Source organism: Syzygium oleosum, unplaced genomic scaffold (assembly GCF_021117445.2).
Source record: "Syzygium oleosum isolate NSW1041296 unplaced genomic scaffold, Sole_v2.1 Sole_v2.02, whole genome shotgun sequence".
Classification (NCBI taxonomy): Eukaryota; Viridiplantae; Streptophyta; class Magnoliopsida; order Myrtales; family Myrtaceae; genus Syzygium; species Syzygium oleosum.
The window spans coordinates 23,478,092-23,494,890 of record NW_026607486.1 but is presented as its reverse complement, the minus strand read 5'-3'; the positions used below and the strand labels follow the sequence as shown (position 1 = coordinate 23,494,890).

The following is a 16,799-nucleotide window of genomic DNA, read 5'->3' as shown; positions in this document are numbered from 1 at the left end:
CAGCTTCAGCCATATGAAGTGCATTCTGTGTATTGCTGGACAGAGCATTTAACAATTTGTGTGCATCATTTGAGGCAATCGAATCTTCGCAGTTAAGCATAGCCACCAACATAACAATACAGCCCTGTATTCTGCCAATTTGCCTCCTGACTGTGTTAAGATCTGAGAGACTAAGCAACATTCCTTAGTCTATCCTTGTCTTCTTCATCAAGCATTCTCTTCTCTTCTTCCCACTTTCTAGTCTCTACCCACCGAGTCCCCTCCTCCTTCCGTCTCTGTCCCTCCCTCCCTCCCTCTCTCCCTCTCCCCGTAGCCAGCTTAATGATGATAGCCTTCATTGTTTTAACATTCCATAATTTCATTAATCAAATACAGAATGGCTAGAAAGAATCAAGATATGGTACCTCGGACGAGATACTTACGCTGTCTTGATGCTTTCGGAAGCTTCACGCTGATTTGGATCACCTTCCACGAGGTAAATCAGCTTCTTAAGCCCACACCTCTAAAACATTTGTAATACCCAGTGTCAGCTTAACCATCGATGATCGCATCAAAAAGCTATTACACAGTGCACGCTAATGGGATTCTCATCTGATTCTGAAGTTAGGATTTCATCAGTTTACTCCAACAGAACAAAAACATGATAGGTCACACCTATACTGGATATCAAGTAAATTCTGCGGGAACCATAAGTTCTCTTACTAAGCTTTGCTCTCCTGCTTATTTTAATCACATTAGCTGATCAACTTTGGTGAAAAATTCTTTATAGTTGTTACAAACTATTGATACTAAATTACTAATATCAATAGCAAAAGTTTTTCTCCTATGGATCCAGTAACAGACAGCATCTTTTTGTCCTAACTACCTCTACATGTCAAAACATGAAAGAATGCTTTGCCTGCACTGCTAAGACACCAAATCAAGATAAAAAAAGAAATACGAGGTCTAACTTCAGGCTGCATAGGGTAAAATTTTGTAAAAGACCATCAAAACAAAATAAGAAATGACAAACTCTGCAGGTGATTTACACAAGGATTTACACAGTTACTTGATGATTTAAATAACTGTGACTGTAGGTACTAGTACCTTGAATTTCTGATCCTTATAGCGATTATCTCTGATGGAAGAACGCAAATCCTCAACCTTCTTTCTCTCTACTATTAAATCAAGAACATATTCAGAATCATGATATTTATGACGAGCTATCCAGATTTCATCTCCTACCAAGACCGCCTGACCTGCAAATAATTTTGATGAAAGCAATACAAGGGCGATCAGGCAAGTTCAAGATCGTGGAATATTTTTTTTATGTATATGACATTCGTTAACTCGACAGTATACTACTTCATTGCGCTATGTGATAATCCAACTTGATGTCGATATAGAATTAGCATATTTGGGTTCACGTAAACACTATCAGTGCAAACAAAAAAAATACATAACTGTAAATATATTATGTATCTAAACATGATAAGGCGCCTGGATTATTAATTTTTTGACATGAAATAAGTGAAGTGAGTTTCATAATATATACTGTTGTGAAAATGATGTGCGCTAATCATATGTTAATTTAGTGCCTCTCAAGTCATCTATAAAATTCCAAACTCATAATATAAGAAGACAGTGATTTTTGTTTCATGAGAAAGGGTTATTAGCAACATCCGCTAAATAAATTATCAATTTAAACAAAAGACATCTCAAACTTTTTTAGAAAATGTTTTACGTACTAGAATATTTTCGTTCGAAAGATGATCATATTTGTCTAAAAATTTGATAGTTTGGAATTATCTATTGTGAAAATGTCTCCTCTCCGACTCTCGCTCTGTCACTCTCACTCTCTCATTCTCCTCTCCGACTCTCGCTCTCTCTTGCTCTCACTCTCCTCTCCGACTCTCTCTCGCTCTCACTCTCCTCTCTGACTCTCCGGCGACTCACAGCCTCGACTCCGTCGCCGTCTCTCCGGCCTCGACGCACGGCCTGGACTCCGTCTCCATCTCTCCGGCCTCGTCTCCGTCTCTCCGGCCTTGACCGTCAACTCCCCCACGGCCACACCTCTGGCCCTCGCTCTCGATCGCCTTCAAGTAAGTTCGAATCCCTAATCTTTAATCTAATAATCCACATTGAACTCCTGAGGGGGCATTCTAATTAGGATTTTGAGTGGAACTCTAGGTTCTTGCTCAAGAGCGAGTTCCGACTTTCTCTCTTGCGGACCACCTTTTCGAGTGGAAAACTCATTCATTCGGAATGGTCACAGATTGAACAAGATTCAATCAAGGTGTGTAAGAAAGATTTTAGGCATCTGGGGGTAGCAGATACACAATAGTTGCATCGGCTAAGTTATCCCGAAAGATGTATAACTACTGAATGGATAATAAGGCCATTTGTCAAGGAAAAGAAAATGAAGAGTCTTCACATTAGCATAATTGTTCAAATGAAGGCTCCGGCATTCCTGTTAAGGATTCGATTGTTCCATAGCTTCAAAGCTTGGAGGCCTTGCCCGCTCTCCGTTCTAAAATAGAGAAAGGGAATAGTGGGGCCAGGGAAGAATTATAACCAGGGGAGTTGACTTGAGTTTGTATACGACATTCTTTATTTTGTAGCTTAGAAGGCTGTACCCATCCGTGATCTATCTATCAGATAAGAAGAATTATAGTAGGAAGACAGCACCAACCGATCTGGACTTTCTTTAAGGGGGAAACTTAGAAGCTCGACTTGAAGGCCTTCCTCAGAACTAACTATCAGGGGAGCCCATACCTAAGAGAGTAGTTTGACTGGCAAATGAGTCTTTCTATCTATTGTATTAATACCGCTGTCGCTAAATCTTTCCGTTGAAGAATCGGATGAAAGACTGCCAGAGGAAGGCTAAACTCTCGGAGCCTAGTATTAGCACTTCACTTACGGTTCTTCGATCTGAGGTCAGAGGAAAGTAGAACTATTAATCAGAGCCAGCATTTGCTGGTTGGTGGCTTCTTTAAAACGAGCATTCATAAAGTGGTCCCAGCGGTCTAATGGGTATAATGTCTTCGACGTACAGATCTGATTTAGTTAAATCCCTTTGCCAGGTCTTAAATGAATTCTATTTCGGATCCCGGTGTAGAGCAGACCATGTTTGTCTTTTCAGTTGTTGATTACATGGGAATAAAAGAAATGGCAATGTTACTTATCGGGTAGGCATTGACTGTAAAAGAAAATGGTTTGCGTTAAACTAACAATTGCATGCTTTCTGCAGGATCCACTTATATAAATATAAGATGGGTAACATGTGTTGCTATGTCCAAGTTGAGGAACGTACTGTAGCTATTACGAAGAGGTTTGGAAGGTTTGGACAGAACCCTTGAACCTCGGGCTGTCATTTTGTACCATGGATTTGCGGGTATCAGCTCGCCGGGAAGCTGTCACTCCAATGGCAGAGCTTGCTTGTGAAATGCAGAACAAAGACCAAGGTTTGTTCAATCTTTTGTCTTTTCCTTTTCTCGTTTCAGTTCTGTGAGATGACAGACAGCCTGTCACTTGTTACCAATTAACATGTAAATGCTTGAATAAGTAATGACCTCACGTGATATTTTTCTCACAGGACAATGATTTTGTCAATGTTATTGCACATGTGCAATACCGAGTCCATCAAGAAAGACAATATGAGGCCTTTTACATGCAGAGGAATCCAAGACGTCAGATCCAGGGATATGTGCTCAAGGGTATGTGCCAAATAAATTTCATCACATCAGTATAAATATAGTATTGGAACAAATTTGTACAATTTACATGCGAAAGTAGCATACTTTAGTCCTTCAACTAACACTTTGGGTAAGCAACGACTATTGCATGCCTGATTCTGGTGTTTCAATCATTCCAGTGATCGGAGCTATGGTTGCGGTGCGAAACATGGACGAAGTTTCTGGGCAAAGGGATGAAATTGCCAAAGCTATTATGGAAGAAATGAAAGAGGTAGTCCACTCTAGACTTCTTGATGTTATTATGAGAGATAAACTGAACTGGAGTTCTCTAAATTTTGCAGCCTGTGGGTCTCAATGGATATGAGATTCTGCAAGTCCAAATCTGGGATGTAAGTTTGGATAAGGGACTTGAGCAAGCTATGATTGAAGCCAAGAATGGTAAGCTTGAAATGACAATTACCAATTGATTCTAGATAATTGTTCATCATGGTAAAATTTGCTTTGTTTTTGTGGGTTGCAGCGAAGAGGAAGGCTGAAGTGGAGAGACACGATGGTCAAGAAGTGTCCACGTCCGCTGCTATGTAGTAGATACACGATGGTTAGCAATCCAATGGTAGAATTCTTTTGTCTTCTGTTCTGTTTGGGAAGCTTGATTGTGGAATGGTAATGAAGACGGTGTCTATATTTCTGTCGAGCAGTTTGTTGTGTATATAGGATGATGTGTTAAGAAGTCCTAATTTGACGAAAATAGGTGGTTTTGGTGTGTAAGCGTGTACTTCTAGTCTACTGTTTCAGAGGGGGCTTCTCTGTCAGATATAAGACAGTGAAAATTGAATGTTTGCTTCTCTGTACTGTTTGGGAAGCTTAATTGTTGAGCAAGTGTACTCTTTTTTTATATTAATACACAACAGATTGTTTGGGGTGTTCGTCCGCAAGTTTGGAAGTTGAAATGACAGTTGGTATAGGAGTTGCTGATTGGCTGTTAATTTTTATCTGAAGTAGTTTGGCGGCTGGATTTGGAGATATAGTGACAGGAGAAGGTAAAGAGAGATTCATGTTGAGCAATTGTACAGGGGCCATCAAATTCTTTTCAACATCCCAGGATGAAAGAATCGAACGATTTTGAAGGCATAGACATTGCACGGTCACACCATAATTTGTCGGGAGGCAGAAGATAGCAGCATGGTGGTTGTTTTTAATGCTTGTTAGAATTCTTTTGTCTTCTGTTCTGTTTGGGAAGCTTGATTGTGGAATGGTAATGAAGACGGTGTCTATATTTCTGTCGAGCAGTTTGTTGCGTATATAGGATGATGTGTTAAGAAGTCCTAATTTGACGAAAATAGGTGGTTTTGGTGTGTAAGCGTGTACTTCTAGTCTACTGTTTCAGAGGGGGCTTCTCTGTCAGATATAAGACAGTGAAAATTGAGTGTTTGCTTCTCTGTGCTGTTTGGGAAGCTTAATTGTTGAGCAAGTGTACTCTTTTTTTATATTAATACACAACAGATTGTTTGGGGTGTTCGTCCGCAAGTTTGGAAGTTGAAATGACAGTTGGTATAGGAGTTGCTGATTGGCTGTTAATTTTTATCTGAAGTAGTTTGGCGGCTGGATTTGGAGATATAGTGACAGGAGAAGGTAAAGAGAGATTCATGTTGAGCAATTGTACAGGGGCCATCAAATTCTTTTCAACATCCCAGGATGAAAGAATCGAACGATTTTGAAGGCATAGACATTGCACGGTCACACCATAATTTGTCTGGAGGCAGAAGATAGCAGCATGGTGGTTGTTTTTAATGCTTGTTAGAATTCTTTTGTCTTCTGTTCTGTTTGGGAAGCTTGATTGTGGAATGGTAATGAAGACGGTGTCTATATTTCTGTCGAGCAGTTTGTTGCGTATATAGGATGATGTGTTAAGAAGTCCTAATTTGACGAAAATAGGTGGTTTTGGTGTGTAAGCGTGTACTTCTAGTCTACTGTTTCAGAGGGGGCTTCTCTGTCAGATATAAGACAGTGAAAATTGAGTGTTTGCTTCTCTGTGCTGTTTGGGAAGCTTAATTGTTGAGCAAGTGTACTCTTTTTTTATATTAATACACAACAGATTGTTTGGGGTGTTCGTCCGCAAGTTTGGAAGTTGAAATGACAGTTGGTATAGGAGTTGCTGATTGGCTGTTAATTTTTATCTGAAGTAGTTTGGCGGCTGGATTTGGAGATATAGTGACAGGAGAAGGTAAAGAGAGATTCATGTTGAGCAATTTTTAAGCTTTCATACGATGAAGAGAGAGAGAGAGTGTGAGAGATCTGCAGGTGCAAAGTCACTAATTGAGAAGAGGGAAGGTGTTGAAATTTTTTTCCTCAAAAGATTAGTTTGAAAGCCGCGGCAGTGTGTACCAGATTCTCCTCTGCCTGGCGTGCATTCACAAGATTGGTAGGTCGAGATCGGTCGCTTTTACTTGTAAGTTGTAACTAAATATACAAACAGGGCAAACCATTGCCTAAATTAAAGAAAAACAGGGTTAGAAAAACTGAGGGAGCACTCTTTTAGTCAATTCGTAAACTACACGGAAATGGGAACAAAGATGACAAGGGATTAAAGCCACAAAAGTACCAGGACAAACCATTCATTTCTCTTTTCGATTCGCCGCTTCATTGATGACAATTTCATGGAAATGAATGTTAAAAGCATTTAACGATAGAGAGAAAGAGGGGGGAATAGCTGAGCCTTTGATTTAAGCTATCAAAATTACAAGTTCCAACCATCTATTCTTTCTTGACAAGTAGTCCTAATAAAAGATCAAATAATACACAAACAAGAAAGACATCTGACTGCTGCACATTATGCCTCAATCCCTGTATCCTCTCATCAGTGTTCTTCAGTTCATCTTGCTTGGCCTTCACGAGCACGAAGGTCACGATGGCAGGGCTCCTGGAGGAAAAGATGCCAATGGGGCTCTCCGGAGGCCGAGGCGAGCGCCTTCTTAATCTGCAGATCAAGACATCTTCGATAAAAAAGAAAAATAAAAGTAAGATTAGTACGTGTAAGTGAAAAAACAACGTGCTGACCTCGCAAGTACAAAACGGTATACTCAGACCAGTGAATTAAAACCTAGGATGGCATTAAGAACCCATCTCAAATAACAATGGCTTTAGAAAGAATGAGTAGTTCATGTTCAGCCTATTCTAGCATATCATAAGAGTATAATGGGATCTGCTGAAACCGTGATTTCGCATTTGTTGTTACAAACTGTGGTTGGGACAAAGCATACAAACTGTGAAACTTATGCAAGGGAGAAACCTTTGCAGCACTCATGATAGGCTGTGCATCAATGCCTGAGCTCTGCATTGCTTCTTGGGCTTTCTTTGAAGCCTCGAAAAGAGCTGGGGAGTTCTCCAGCTTTCTGCAACAATGAAGCCGCAACATCTACACCCGGTTTCAGAGCATCTGCAACAATTTGGAAAATACTCTGTGCAGTGTTTAAAAATCCCGAGCTCACTTCCTGAACGTGGTCAATCGTCTTCTCAACCTGCCAATTCAAATTTCAGAAGCAACTTCAAGATACCAATAACAGGGCTTTCACCGTTGAAATAATCTTTGCGACTCTTTACTAAAAAAAAAAAAAATGCAGGAACTTTTACCTCCGTGATAGAAGAGAAAATCTAGTCTTTGGGGAGGCTGACAGCTCCAGCTTCATGGGGAGGCGAGAAGAGAGCAATGGAGCAGAGAGCGGCGAGCGCCGGATTTTTTCGAACGAGCGCCGGAGCAAGGACGGAGTGAGCGTCGAAGCAGGGGCGACCTTAACGTGCTTCATCCTGTGGTTCAGAACCAATAACAGTTGGGTATAACAATATTTCTGCCCCTTGCAAAACCGGGAGGATCATAGTCCACTCTAGATCCAAGGCAATCATACAGCCAAGCTTTTATCTTACCATCAATGGCAGTGGAGAAAATAAACTGCAATAATGAAAAAGTGAGTTATATAGTCGACTCTGGGAAACTGCTGTCAAAATAAATTTACCAGCTGCACATCTAATTCGGAAAAACTGGTAATACAGTCTGCTTGAAATGATAGAGTATAAGCCAAGAAAGTAGAAAGCGGCAAACTGCTCTCAAAGCAGATGAACCTGAATATTTTCCTTGTAACGTGGGCAGACTGAATACACTGGAGCTTCATCGGAGCAGGGGTGGCCTTAATGTGCTTCGTCGGCGACGGTGGGGGAACAGCCACTTGACGAACGCTGGAGCAGCGAGCGAGCGAGCGAGCGTCGGATCGCAAGAGAGGGAGACCTTTGCTTCGTCGGAGCAGGGGTGGCCTTAATGTGCATTGTCGGCGAGGGCGGAGGAACGACCGCTTGACGAACGCCGGAGCTGAGAGCGAAGACGAGGGAGACCTTTGCTTCGTCGGAGCAGGGGTGGCCTTAATGTGCTTCGTCGGCGAGGGCAGAGGAACGAGAGCTTGACGAACGCCGGAGCTGAGAGCGAAGACGAGGGAGACCTTTGCTTCGTCGGAGCAGGGGGTGGCCTTAATGTGCTTCGTCGGCGACGGCTGGGGACGGCCGCTTGACGAACGCCGGAGCAGCAAGAAACGGCGGACCAGCGAAATCTCAGCGCGAAAAATTCAAAATTTGTGTGCAGGGCAGAGAGGGGGAGACACCTGTTTGCTTTTCTTCTCCTCCTTCGGATGAGGAAACGAAAGGACGGATAGGACTTAGGAATAAGAGAGAATATGCGAAAAAAGCAGAGCACCGGCTAGCATTCAGGCTAGGTGAAAGGATGAAAATTACTTTTTTGTGGAGGAAATCGGGGCTGGTGAGCCGGCCCCACGGCTCCACGTGGAGCCACGTGGATTCGCATGACGCTTCATGAGTGGTTCGGGACCACGCTGACTTGGCGATCCGAGACCACCTAATATTTTCTCATTAGTTACCAGTGTTATTACCAGTCACTCACTCACTCGGATAATCTCATTCGACGCGGTTGGTCGGTCTATCAGAGGCCGACACGCGCTCTTCTCTCTTCTCTCTCCCGTTCGCTCCTCCCCCACCACCTCCTCGCGTGCTGTTATAGGGACGGTGGAGAGAATAGAGAGAGAGAGATGCTCATTAGACCTTGAACAGTCAACTTCGAACAAAAGCCAATTTGAGACCATCTCTCCTCCCTTATATATATATATATTAAAAATGGAAGCTCGCCTTTTGCGGGCGGGTGGATCCGTGGATGGACACTCGACAGCTTTTCTTGCTCTTTTTTCAATTCTTCTCCTTTGTTATATATATTAACAAAGCAACGACTGAGTTATAAGGATGAAAGGGTAGGTTGCTACTTCAGGACGGTTGCTCCGATCGATGGAAAAGTCATCCGGGATAAAATAGTTGTTGATTGTGCAACCGTTATGTGAATATATGAAGACATTTTGGCTCTTTAGGCTCATTTTCGTGCTCTGTAATAAAATCCTTTCAATGTCAGCACACTCATTTATCCCGATATTGTTATTGAATAATATAAAAAAATTCTCGTACAATCACCACGCCACCACGGTCATTGGCCTGCTCCTAGACATATAGCTTCACCCTAACTCAGGAGAACTTACACCGCTGCAGATATTCGCAAATTGAGCCAGACAACAGTACTCGTAGGATATTCATTTAGCGTTGCATCATCTTTCAAGTTTAGAGATGGAAATCTCTATTCAACAAGTGAACGCAACACCATCCACGACCCGATGACGGTAACTAGACGAAAAATAGAATACATTATCAGCAACCTTTCAAGTTCGACTACAAGGTCAGCGTCGTCGTTGATTGAGAAAAGCTTAGATAGAGAGGCTCAGCCTTCGCCCTTGAGGTTCCTAACGATGTCGCTTAGGCCGACCTCCAAAGGAAAAGCTCAAAAAGAGAGGAAACCTTTCTCCTTGAGGCTTTCAACAGTGTCTCTTAGGCTAACTTCCAAGAAATGAGAAATTCACGCCATACCTTCTACTTTTTCCCTTGATATCCTATGAAGCCGACACAGCAGGTTTGTCGTCTTCACATCTGTGTTCAAAATGCACGATTCATGCAGCATTGGCGAACGTTAGGGTATATGCTCGACTTAAGACCACTTCTCGAGTTGCTCATAAGAGAAAAAGTTACCTTTTAATCTATGGACTGGAACAAAAATGGGAACTTACTTTTCTGGGAGGTGCAATGTGGGATAAAGATGGTGCAAGATCTTTGAGGCGTCGCGACGGTGCATTGCTCCTCCAACTACACAATATCTGCCACTAGCTAAAGGATTTTCAAGAGCTTAAATGTGTGCTTGTCCAACGTCTCGGACATCAACAAATCCGTAGGACGCATTGGGAAATTCTTCAGTTCCCACATCATACGTGCCTTTGATTATTCCCGCTGCAGACACCATTTTCTTAAAGGAAAATCACTTTCCTAGTGCAACTGGGTTTCTTCTTGCACATGGAAATGAATTACGGGTACGTTTGGTTCAGTATTTTGAAAGCCCCTTTAGGGCCCAAAGCCCCTTGGGGAAAATTTTGGGTGTTTGGCAATTATTCCCACAAACAACTAAAAATTGACAAACATAAAAATGTACAAACTTTAGTGGAATGGATTTGAAAGCCCCTTTGGGGCTCATCTACAATTGATTCATTCACAAGAAATCATCATAGGTCAAGGTATGCGTCTCATCTATTATGATATTGTGAAAATCATCTTGCTCTAAGATTTTGGGTATGATGTTTATGCAAATATTAGGGTTTGATTTACATAGAATTGATTTGATCTTACATGAATAGCAACAACTCAAGTGCTTCTCCTTTATTGCCCTGTGTATCACTAGCTCAAAGAGACTGCCGCTCACGAATTGCATTATGCAACGGCTCCTTATTTGAGGTTATTTTTGCAATTTTCAGTCACAAACCCTCTTGTCACAGATCCATACCAGCCAACCCCACATTAAACTAATTAAAATTTTTTGTATCTTACCTTATCAAACCAACCCGTAAAACAGTAAATTTTAATCTCAATTAATCTAGCCCGCATAAAAAAACACTTACATCCCTTTCTCCGAATATACACGGAAATGAGTTGGAATTTAAATCCCCTTCAATGTGCGCGTATATCCTTTTCCATATTAAGCCATTTCTTCTTGATTTCTTTCCAAGAAGCTTGATGTGTGCCCGATTGAGCTCTCCCTTTCTCCGATATTCGTGCCGTTCGCTGTGCCTCTTTCTTGGACGAGAGTATGGCTGAATATTGCCCGAATCTGCTTCCTCTTTCCGGATTCTTGTCGAGAATATTGTCTTCAATTACGGCCAGATTTTTCTCATCGATTTTCGTCCTTAACGGTGCATTTTATCTTTGCCTTCCGGAGACGATTGCCCCAATCACGTGCCCACCTTCCTTGCCAAGAATCATATATATTTAGCCCATGTTTTCCTTTTTGCTTCGCCCCAGAATCTTTCCACGAGCTAAATTTCCCATCTTGGACTTTGCTGAAATTCCTTTTACTTTCCCAACTTAGATGACCAATGCAGGGCAGACGTGGAATTCAGCTACGCAATCCACCACCGGGTCAATGAAATTATTCAATGCGCACATGCTTTAGAATGCCCAAATTCAACACAATATTAATATTTTTGTTTACGAGGCAAACTTGATTCCTTTTTTTTTTTAATGTAATGAATGGAGTAAATTGAGTAACCAAAATTTAGGTGTCAACAATACCACGCTATAAAGTATGTTGGCCAGCAATGATATAACCTCAAGGGTTTTTGCCAGACGATTTAAACGTCAGGTGAATGATAGATAAAAGTTGCATTCAATTGAGGAACAATTGAATTTAAGGGACAAAAACACCTGTTCCGTCCATTTCGAGGACTCGAAGGAAAAGGAGAAACCTGTCCATTTGAAAAATATTCCGGACTTCTTTTGCTGCTCTCATTTTTGTCTTCCTCACAGCCGCTCCAACCATAACGTCTCCAGATTTCGTCCAATTCTCTCAGAACTTCTGAAATTTCTCGTCATTTCTCCAAATTTTAAGCTAATTCTATGACCGATATATGAAGATTTCGTCCCTCTTATACTTATTGCTCTATGTTTTTTTCTCTCTCTATTTTTACCCTCCACATCAAGGAAATCTGTCCGGAGGGGTTCAAATCCTATGCGACCCAACCTATACGAATCCCCAGGAGTTCGTCTATGAGCAAGGCCAAGCTGGAATTATTAAAGCCACGGTTTTCGTTATGTTCGATAATCGGATCGAAGTCGGAGTCCCACTTGGTTTTTGTAATTATATCTCCTAATCTAAATCAGGATAATAGAGAACAGACTCAACTTATCACAACTAAAAATTCATAAAAATGTACTTCACTCAAGCAGATAATAAATAAAGCAATATTATTTATTAGTTGTGGAATGAAACCACAAAGTTATTACATAACTCAATCAATTGCCTTTGTTCAGATGAAAGTCCAAAACTTTAGTGCAATGAATAGATCTTCTGGCAACCCTGAGAGCATGAATCCGCACAAGCTCTGACTTTCTTCACGTCCACTTCAACTTTCTTGGTGTCTGCATGAGTTCCAATAAGAAACAAGAAATTAAAAATGTTACTTATATCAGGATTGAAGTTCATTTTTTTTTAACAAGAGCATATATCGAAGTCCAAGAAACGAAATAATTTAGTACGCAGCTAGCTCTCGTAATTAAAATATAACAACGAAACATTGATAAAGAAACAAGATTATACAATAACTTTCTTGGTTTTATGAATTTGATAAGAAGCTACGTTCTCGATGCGAAGATTATTACCCGCATGATAGTCCATGCAAGTAGACAAGAAACAACCGACATCGCAATGCTCTAGTGCCGCAGACGTAGGGGGCCCTGTTAAGCAACGATTGATGCAGTCCGCACTGCATTGCAATGAATCGGGGTCAAAGATACAGAAAAATGCACACTTCAATGCACATTTCGCAGATATGCGTGCGTCGGCTACGATGGAAGACGACAGTATCAGAACCGCCACGAACATCATTGACCCCATTCTCTTGGATGCTGTTACCTCCATGGCCATATACACCCCACCTGTTATTAACCTCTCTCTCACGTAATGAGTTTTGAGCTAGTGTAGTGAGGTGTTGAAATGAGTAGCACCTTTATATACTGAGATATCCATTCAAGTTGCTGAATGAGTTGATGAGTAAAGAGGTAAGAAAAGGAAATTATCTTTTCCATTTAATGATAATATGCTTGACCTTATCCTTTAGTCGATTTGGAAATTTAGCTGAGAATTTCTTTTTTCTTACCAAATTTCAGGTCCAGTAAAGAAGGTGATATTAGTTGCCACCTATTGCGAGATTTTCTTCTAAATGTGGGTACTTGTCAAATTTGATCTCGTCAGCAACGAAACTGTACAGGGACAAGTATCAGGTATATATACACCTATCTCGGTGATTTCCCCTTCTTTTGGCAAACTATTGAGTTGAATATGCATGCTTGGACTTGACTAATTGTCTCGTATATTATGCACAATCAGGCCGCTCAAAATGGGAAAATAGGCATGGTAATTGCAAGTTTCTGGATGACCCCAAGGCATTCGACGAACATCAGTAGGAAGGCAGCCTCTAGAGCTCTTGACTTTCAGTTTGGATGGTAAGTATTTAATTTATCAGAAGGTACGTAAAAATTTATTCCCCCTAGTACTCATAGATTGCGTTTGGTCATCCGGATTTTCTAGCTATGATAGGACTGAATAAGATATGATATGAAATCCAAAAAATTTGCTATATCATCTACATTGTTTGGTAAATTGTGAAAATAAAACCGGATGTTTTCAATATTATCATGTCCACTATTTACTATGAACGACATATCGTTGGAAAATAACCTACAAATTGCACAAATGGAGATGGTAAGAATCTCTTACGACACTCTTGTCTACGTCATTTAATTGCTTATTTTATTTATTATTTTTCCCTATCTTTTTTTATTTCTTTTCTTTTTTATCTTCTTTCCCCTTTCCATCATTCTCTAATAAAATTTTATTGAATATTAAACTGTACTAATATACCTAAAACATGTAATAAATATAAATACTAAATATTTATTTTTATATATGGAATTTATATCATAAGATAGAAAGAATTTTGAATATATAAATAAAGAAAAAGGAAATTGTTGTTATTTTTTTATTTTGAATTTTTTATATAAGAATTCAAATATTATTTATATTCGAATATTATTTAAATTTTATTAATTTAACAAGTTTGTTATTCAAGAAAAGTAACATTCATATTATGGATATTAGAAATCCTATCTACCTTTATCCTACCTTCTTCAAGGAATAATTTTATCCAGGCTATATTCTTCCTATATCCGACTTTATCCTATCTTGGGTAGGTACCAAACACAGGATAGAATATCCTGTCCTGAATTTTATCCTGACTACTAAACATAGTAAGGTTCTAAATATGCATTTTCACATAATAGCAATTTTACCTCGACGAAAGAGTCATTTTTGCCCTTCCTCAGAAATTTTATATGTCACATGAGTAAGTGCATTGTGTGCCGATGACGTAAGGTTTGCTCATCCTATTACCTATGGTGACTACCAAAAATCGATGAGGAGATATGTTGGTGAACGGTTACCCAAAATCACAGAAGCACAGTCAGAGGCGCTAAAAGGCTCTTATGACTACATGGGGGTAAATTACTACACAGCAAGATACGTAGATGAATTCGCAACCCCTTTCACCACTCTCAATCTTAAGTTACACCACCGATTGCCATTGTAATTTGACCGGTAAGCATGCACTACCACTGCCCAATCAATTCATCCAATAATACCTCGGACAAGTTATTTACTCCCATGCGCTCTTCTTCATTGATTGCCTAATTAACTTTGTTTGTTATCTGTGTTGCTACCAGCTGAGAAAGATGGCATTCCGATTGGCCAACCGGTAATGTGTCTACCACAAGCACCTTAAAGAATCTATGCAATGTTCATGCGTTAATCGCATGCTAAGAATAATGCTGATATAGAAATTAACTAAACAAAATTGCAGACCGCTGCCGAGTGGCCGTACATATACCCAAAGGGTATCAGAGAGTTGATGCTCCACGTGAAGAAAAACTACGAGGATCCGACCATTTATGTGACGGAGAATGGTAATACATGTATCAATGTCGGTGACAGTAACTTTGCTTGGGTTGAGGGGTCTCCTTGTAATTTTTCTTTAATACCTGTTTTGTGCAACCACAGGAACGGTAGTTGCAAATAACAAATCGTTGCCGCCTGAAGATCCACTGATAGATAGATTGAGAATAAGTAACTTTCAGCAGCATCTCTCAAATCTCTCCAAGGCTATTGAGTAAGTAGTTCAATATCGATAATGGGTATGCATCGGTGGTAACAATGATGATATTTTGATAAAAAGCAATATATACACGAATTCGTCATTGACAGGGAAGGAGTGAATGTGAAAGGATGCTTTGTGCGGAGTTTCCTAGACGACTTCGAGTGGGCGGAGGGTTATACAACCCGATACGGCCTCATATTCGTGGATTACGGGAATGGATTGAAGCGATACCTGAAGCAATCGGCGTACTGGTTCAAAAGTCCTACGAAAGGATAATGCGACTGTCAACTTCTCCTTGCAGAGCGATGCCTAGCATATTTACTTCTTGCATGATTGTTGTCTTCATCGATATAAATGAGTGGAGAGAGTATGTATGAGCATTCGGATTGTTTTTAAAAGTGAAACAGATTGAATTTCTATCTACCTTGAGGATAAAGGGGCTGCGTCCCTGCAACACTTCTTGATCCAAACTGATCGAAGGAACAGGCATGAAGAGTCCGGTGGTGTTGGTTTGCAATTTTGAGGCACCGCAAATGTTTGCATTTCTTTCTTCCAACGTATAAGAATTTATATGATTTTTCCCCTTTTTTTTACTTTTTTTTTATCCTTTTCTGAATTTAACTCAAGAAAAACTTATTTTTGTAATTTTGTTAACTTATCTTTTATGCAAATAATTGTACTTTTGTTCTTTATATTTCCAAATCAATTTGTCAATGTATCTTCTCTGAGTTTATTTTACTTTTCTTTGATTTTTATTTGTTGACAATCCTTTGAAAATATTAGCAATTTAAATCAAATTTAGAATAAATTATTGGAGTACCATTATCTTATTGGCAAATGATACAATTAATACCGATCGTTTTTATCATTTTTTAATCAAACTTTTGTTAGTACGACACATTTAGAAGCGGTCGTTGTTCATATTTTTCGTTTGCCATAGCCCCGTTGACATCAATTATGTTTCATATATAATTTTTTCCAAAGGCACGACCATAAATATACTTCTGCTTTTGCAAAAATTAGGTTTTCTTTCTCAAATTGGTTTGGGTCTTATCAAATTAGTTCATTCTGTCAAACTAAGGTAAAAAAAAATTAATCCGATAAACACATTATTGTTTCCTGATTGAATTCTTGATAAACTATTAATTTCCTTATGATGCAAAAAAACTTTCAATTTACTTTTCCACATTAGTTCGTTTTTTTATGTATTCGTAGGAAATTCTATTTATTTGAGTATACCTATATACATTTAACTTTATTCATAAACATTTACCTTTCATAATTTAATCTTAAAAGTCGATGTATACATAAAACATTTTACTTTGTTATTGCCTAATAACAATATGAAAATAAATAGTTAATGCTGTTATGAAATGTCTACAGTCAAATTTTGTTTTTTTGTAATAGCCAAAGTTAAAATGAGGCACTGATTCACCATCTAGATAAGAACAGAATGAAAAAAAACTACATTTGATGGTCCTAACAATTATGGTATGTATATACCAATATTCTCAACAAAATTATTCTTCTCTTCTCTTTGCGCTTGTTTTGTGAAAAATAAATGATTTTGAAAACATTTTCCTAACAATGATCACTTATATCACTTATAAAAATGAATAAAAACATATTTTAACCGTCCACGAAAATATTTAGAAATAAATGATTATCGATAATGAAAAAAAGATTTCATTTACTAATTATTTCAAACGATACAAGTGATTATTTTTAGGAAAATGTTTTCTAAATCATTAATTTTTCATGAAACAAACGAAATCTTAAA

General features: G+C 39.3%; 2 protein-coding genes and 1 long non-coding RNA gene across 5 annotated transcripts; 2 read left to right on the top strand and 1 right to left on the bottom strand.

Annotated features, from left to right (window-relative positions):
• The first annotated feature begins 3,069 nt into the window (after window positions 1-3,069).
• Window positions 3,070-4,259, top strand: LOC130137348 (hypersensitive-induced reaction 1 protein-like). The gene is made up of 7 exons (XM_056308154.1): window positions 3,070-3,167; window positions 3,230-3,319; window positions 3,431-3,443; window positions 3,575-3,695; window positions 3,854-3,945; window positions 4,016-4,112; window positions 4,195-4,259. Exons 1-7 carry the CDS (start codon window positions 3,070-3,072, stop codon window positions 4,257-4,259), a joined length of 576 nt encoding a protein of 191 aa, XP_056164129.1.
• Window positions 4,260-6,371: 2,112 nt separating this feature from the next.
• Window positions 6,372-8,339, bottom strand: LOC130137400 (uncharacterized). 2 transcript variants are annotated; one of them, XR_008815839.1, is made up of 3 exons: window positions 7,791-8,339; window positions 7,305-7,620; window positions 6,372-7,192 (listed from the first exon to the last, which is right to left on the bottom strand). It is a non-coding gene; the product is annotated as an uncharacterized LOC130137400 (long non-coding RNA). The 2 variants fall into 2 exon arrangements; XR_008815838.1 differs by having other exon boundaries at window positions 7,305-8,339.
• A 4,719-nt stretch (window positions 8,340-13,058) lies between these two features.
• Window positions 13,059-15,475, top strand: LOC130137399 (beta-glucosidase 13-like). Of its 2 annotated transcripts, XM_056308543.1 has the most exons (7): window positions 13,059-13,091; window positions 13,198-13,313; window positions 14,242-14,463; window positions 14,589-14,620; window positions 14,726-14,828; window positions 14,923-15,031; window positions 15,127-15,475. In XM_056308543.1, the coding sequence occupies exons 3-7, from the start codon at window positions 14,394-14,396 to the stop codon at window positions 15,293-15,295; spliced, it is 483 nt and encodes a 160-aa protein (XP_056164518.1). In that variant the 5' UTR covers window positions 13,059-13,091; window positions 13,198-13,313; window positions 14,242-14,393; the 3' UTR covers window positions 15,296-15,475. The 2 variants fall into 2 exon arrangements, with proteins under 2 accessions (XP_056164518.1, XP_056164519.1); XM_056308544.1 differs by lacking the exons at window positions 13,059-13,091; window positions 13,198-13,313 and having other exon boundaries at window positions 14,111-14,463.
• The last annotated feature ends 1,324 nt before the right edge of the window (window positions 15,476-16,799 follow it).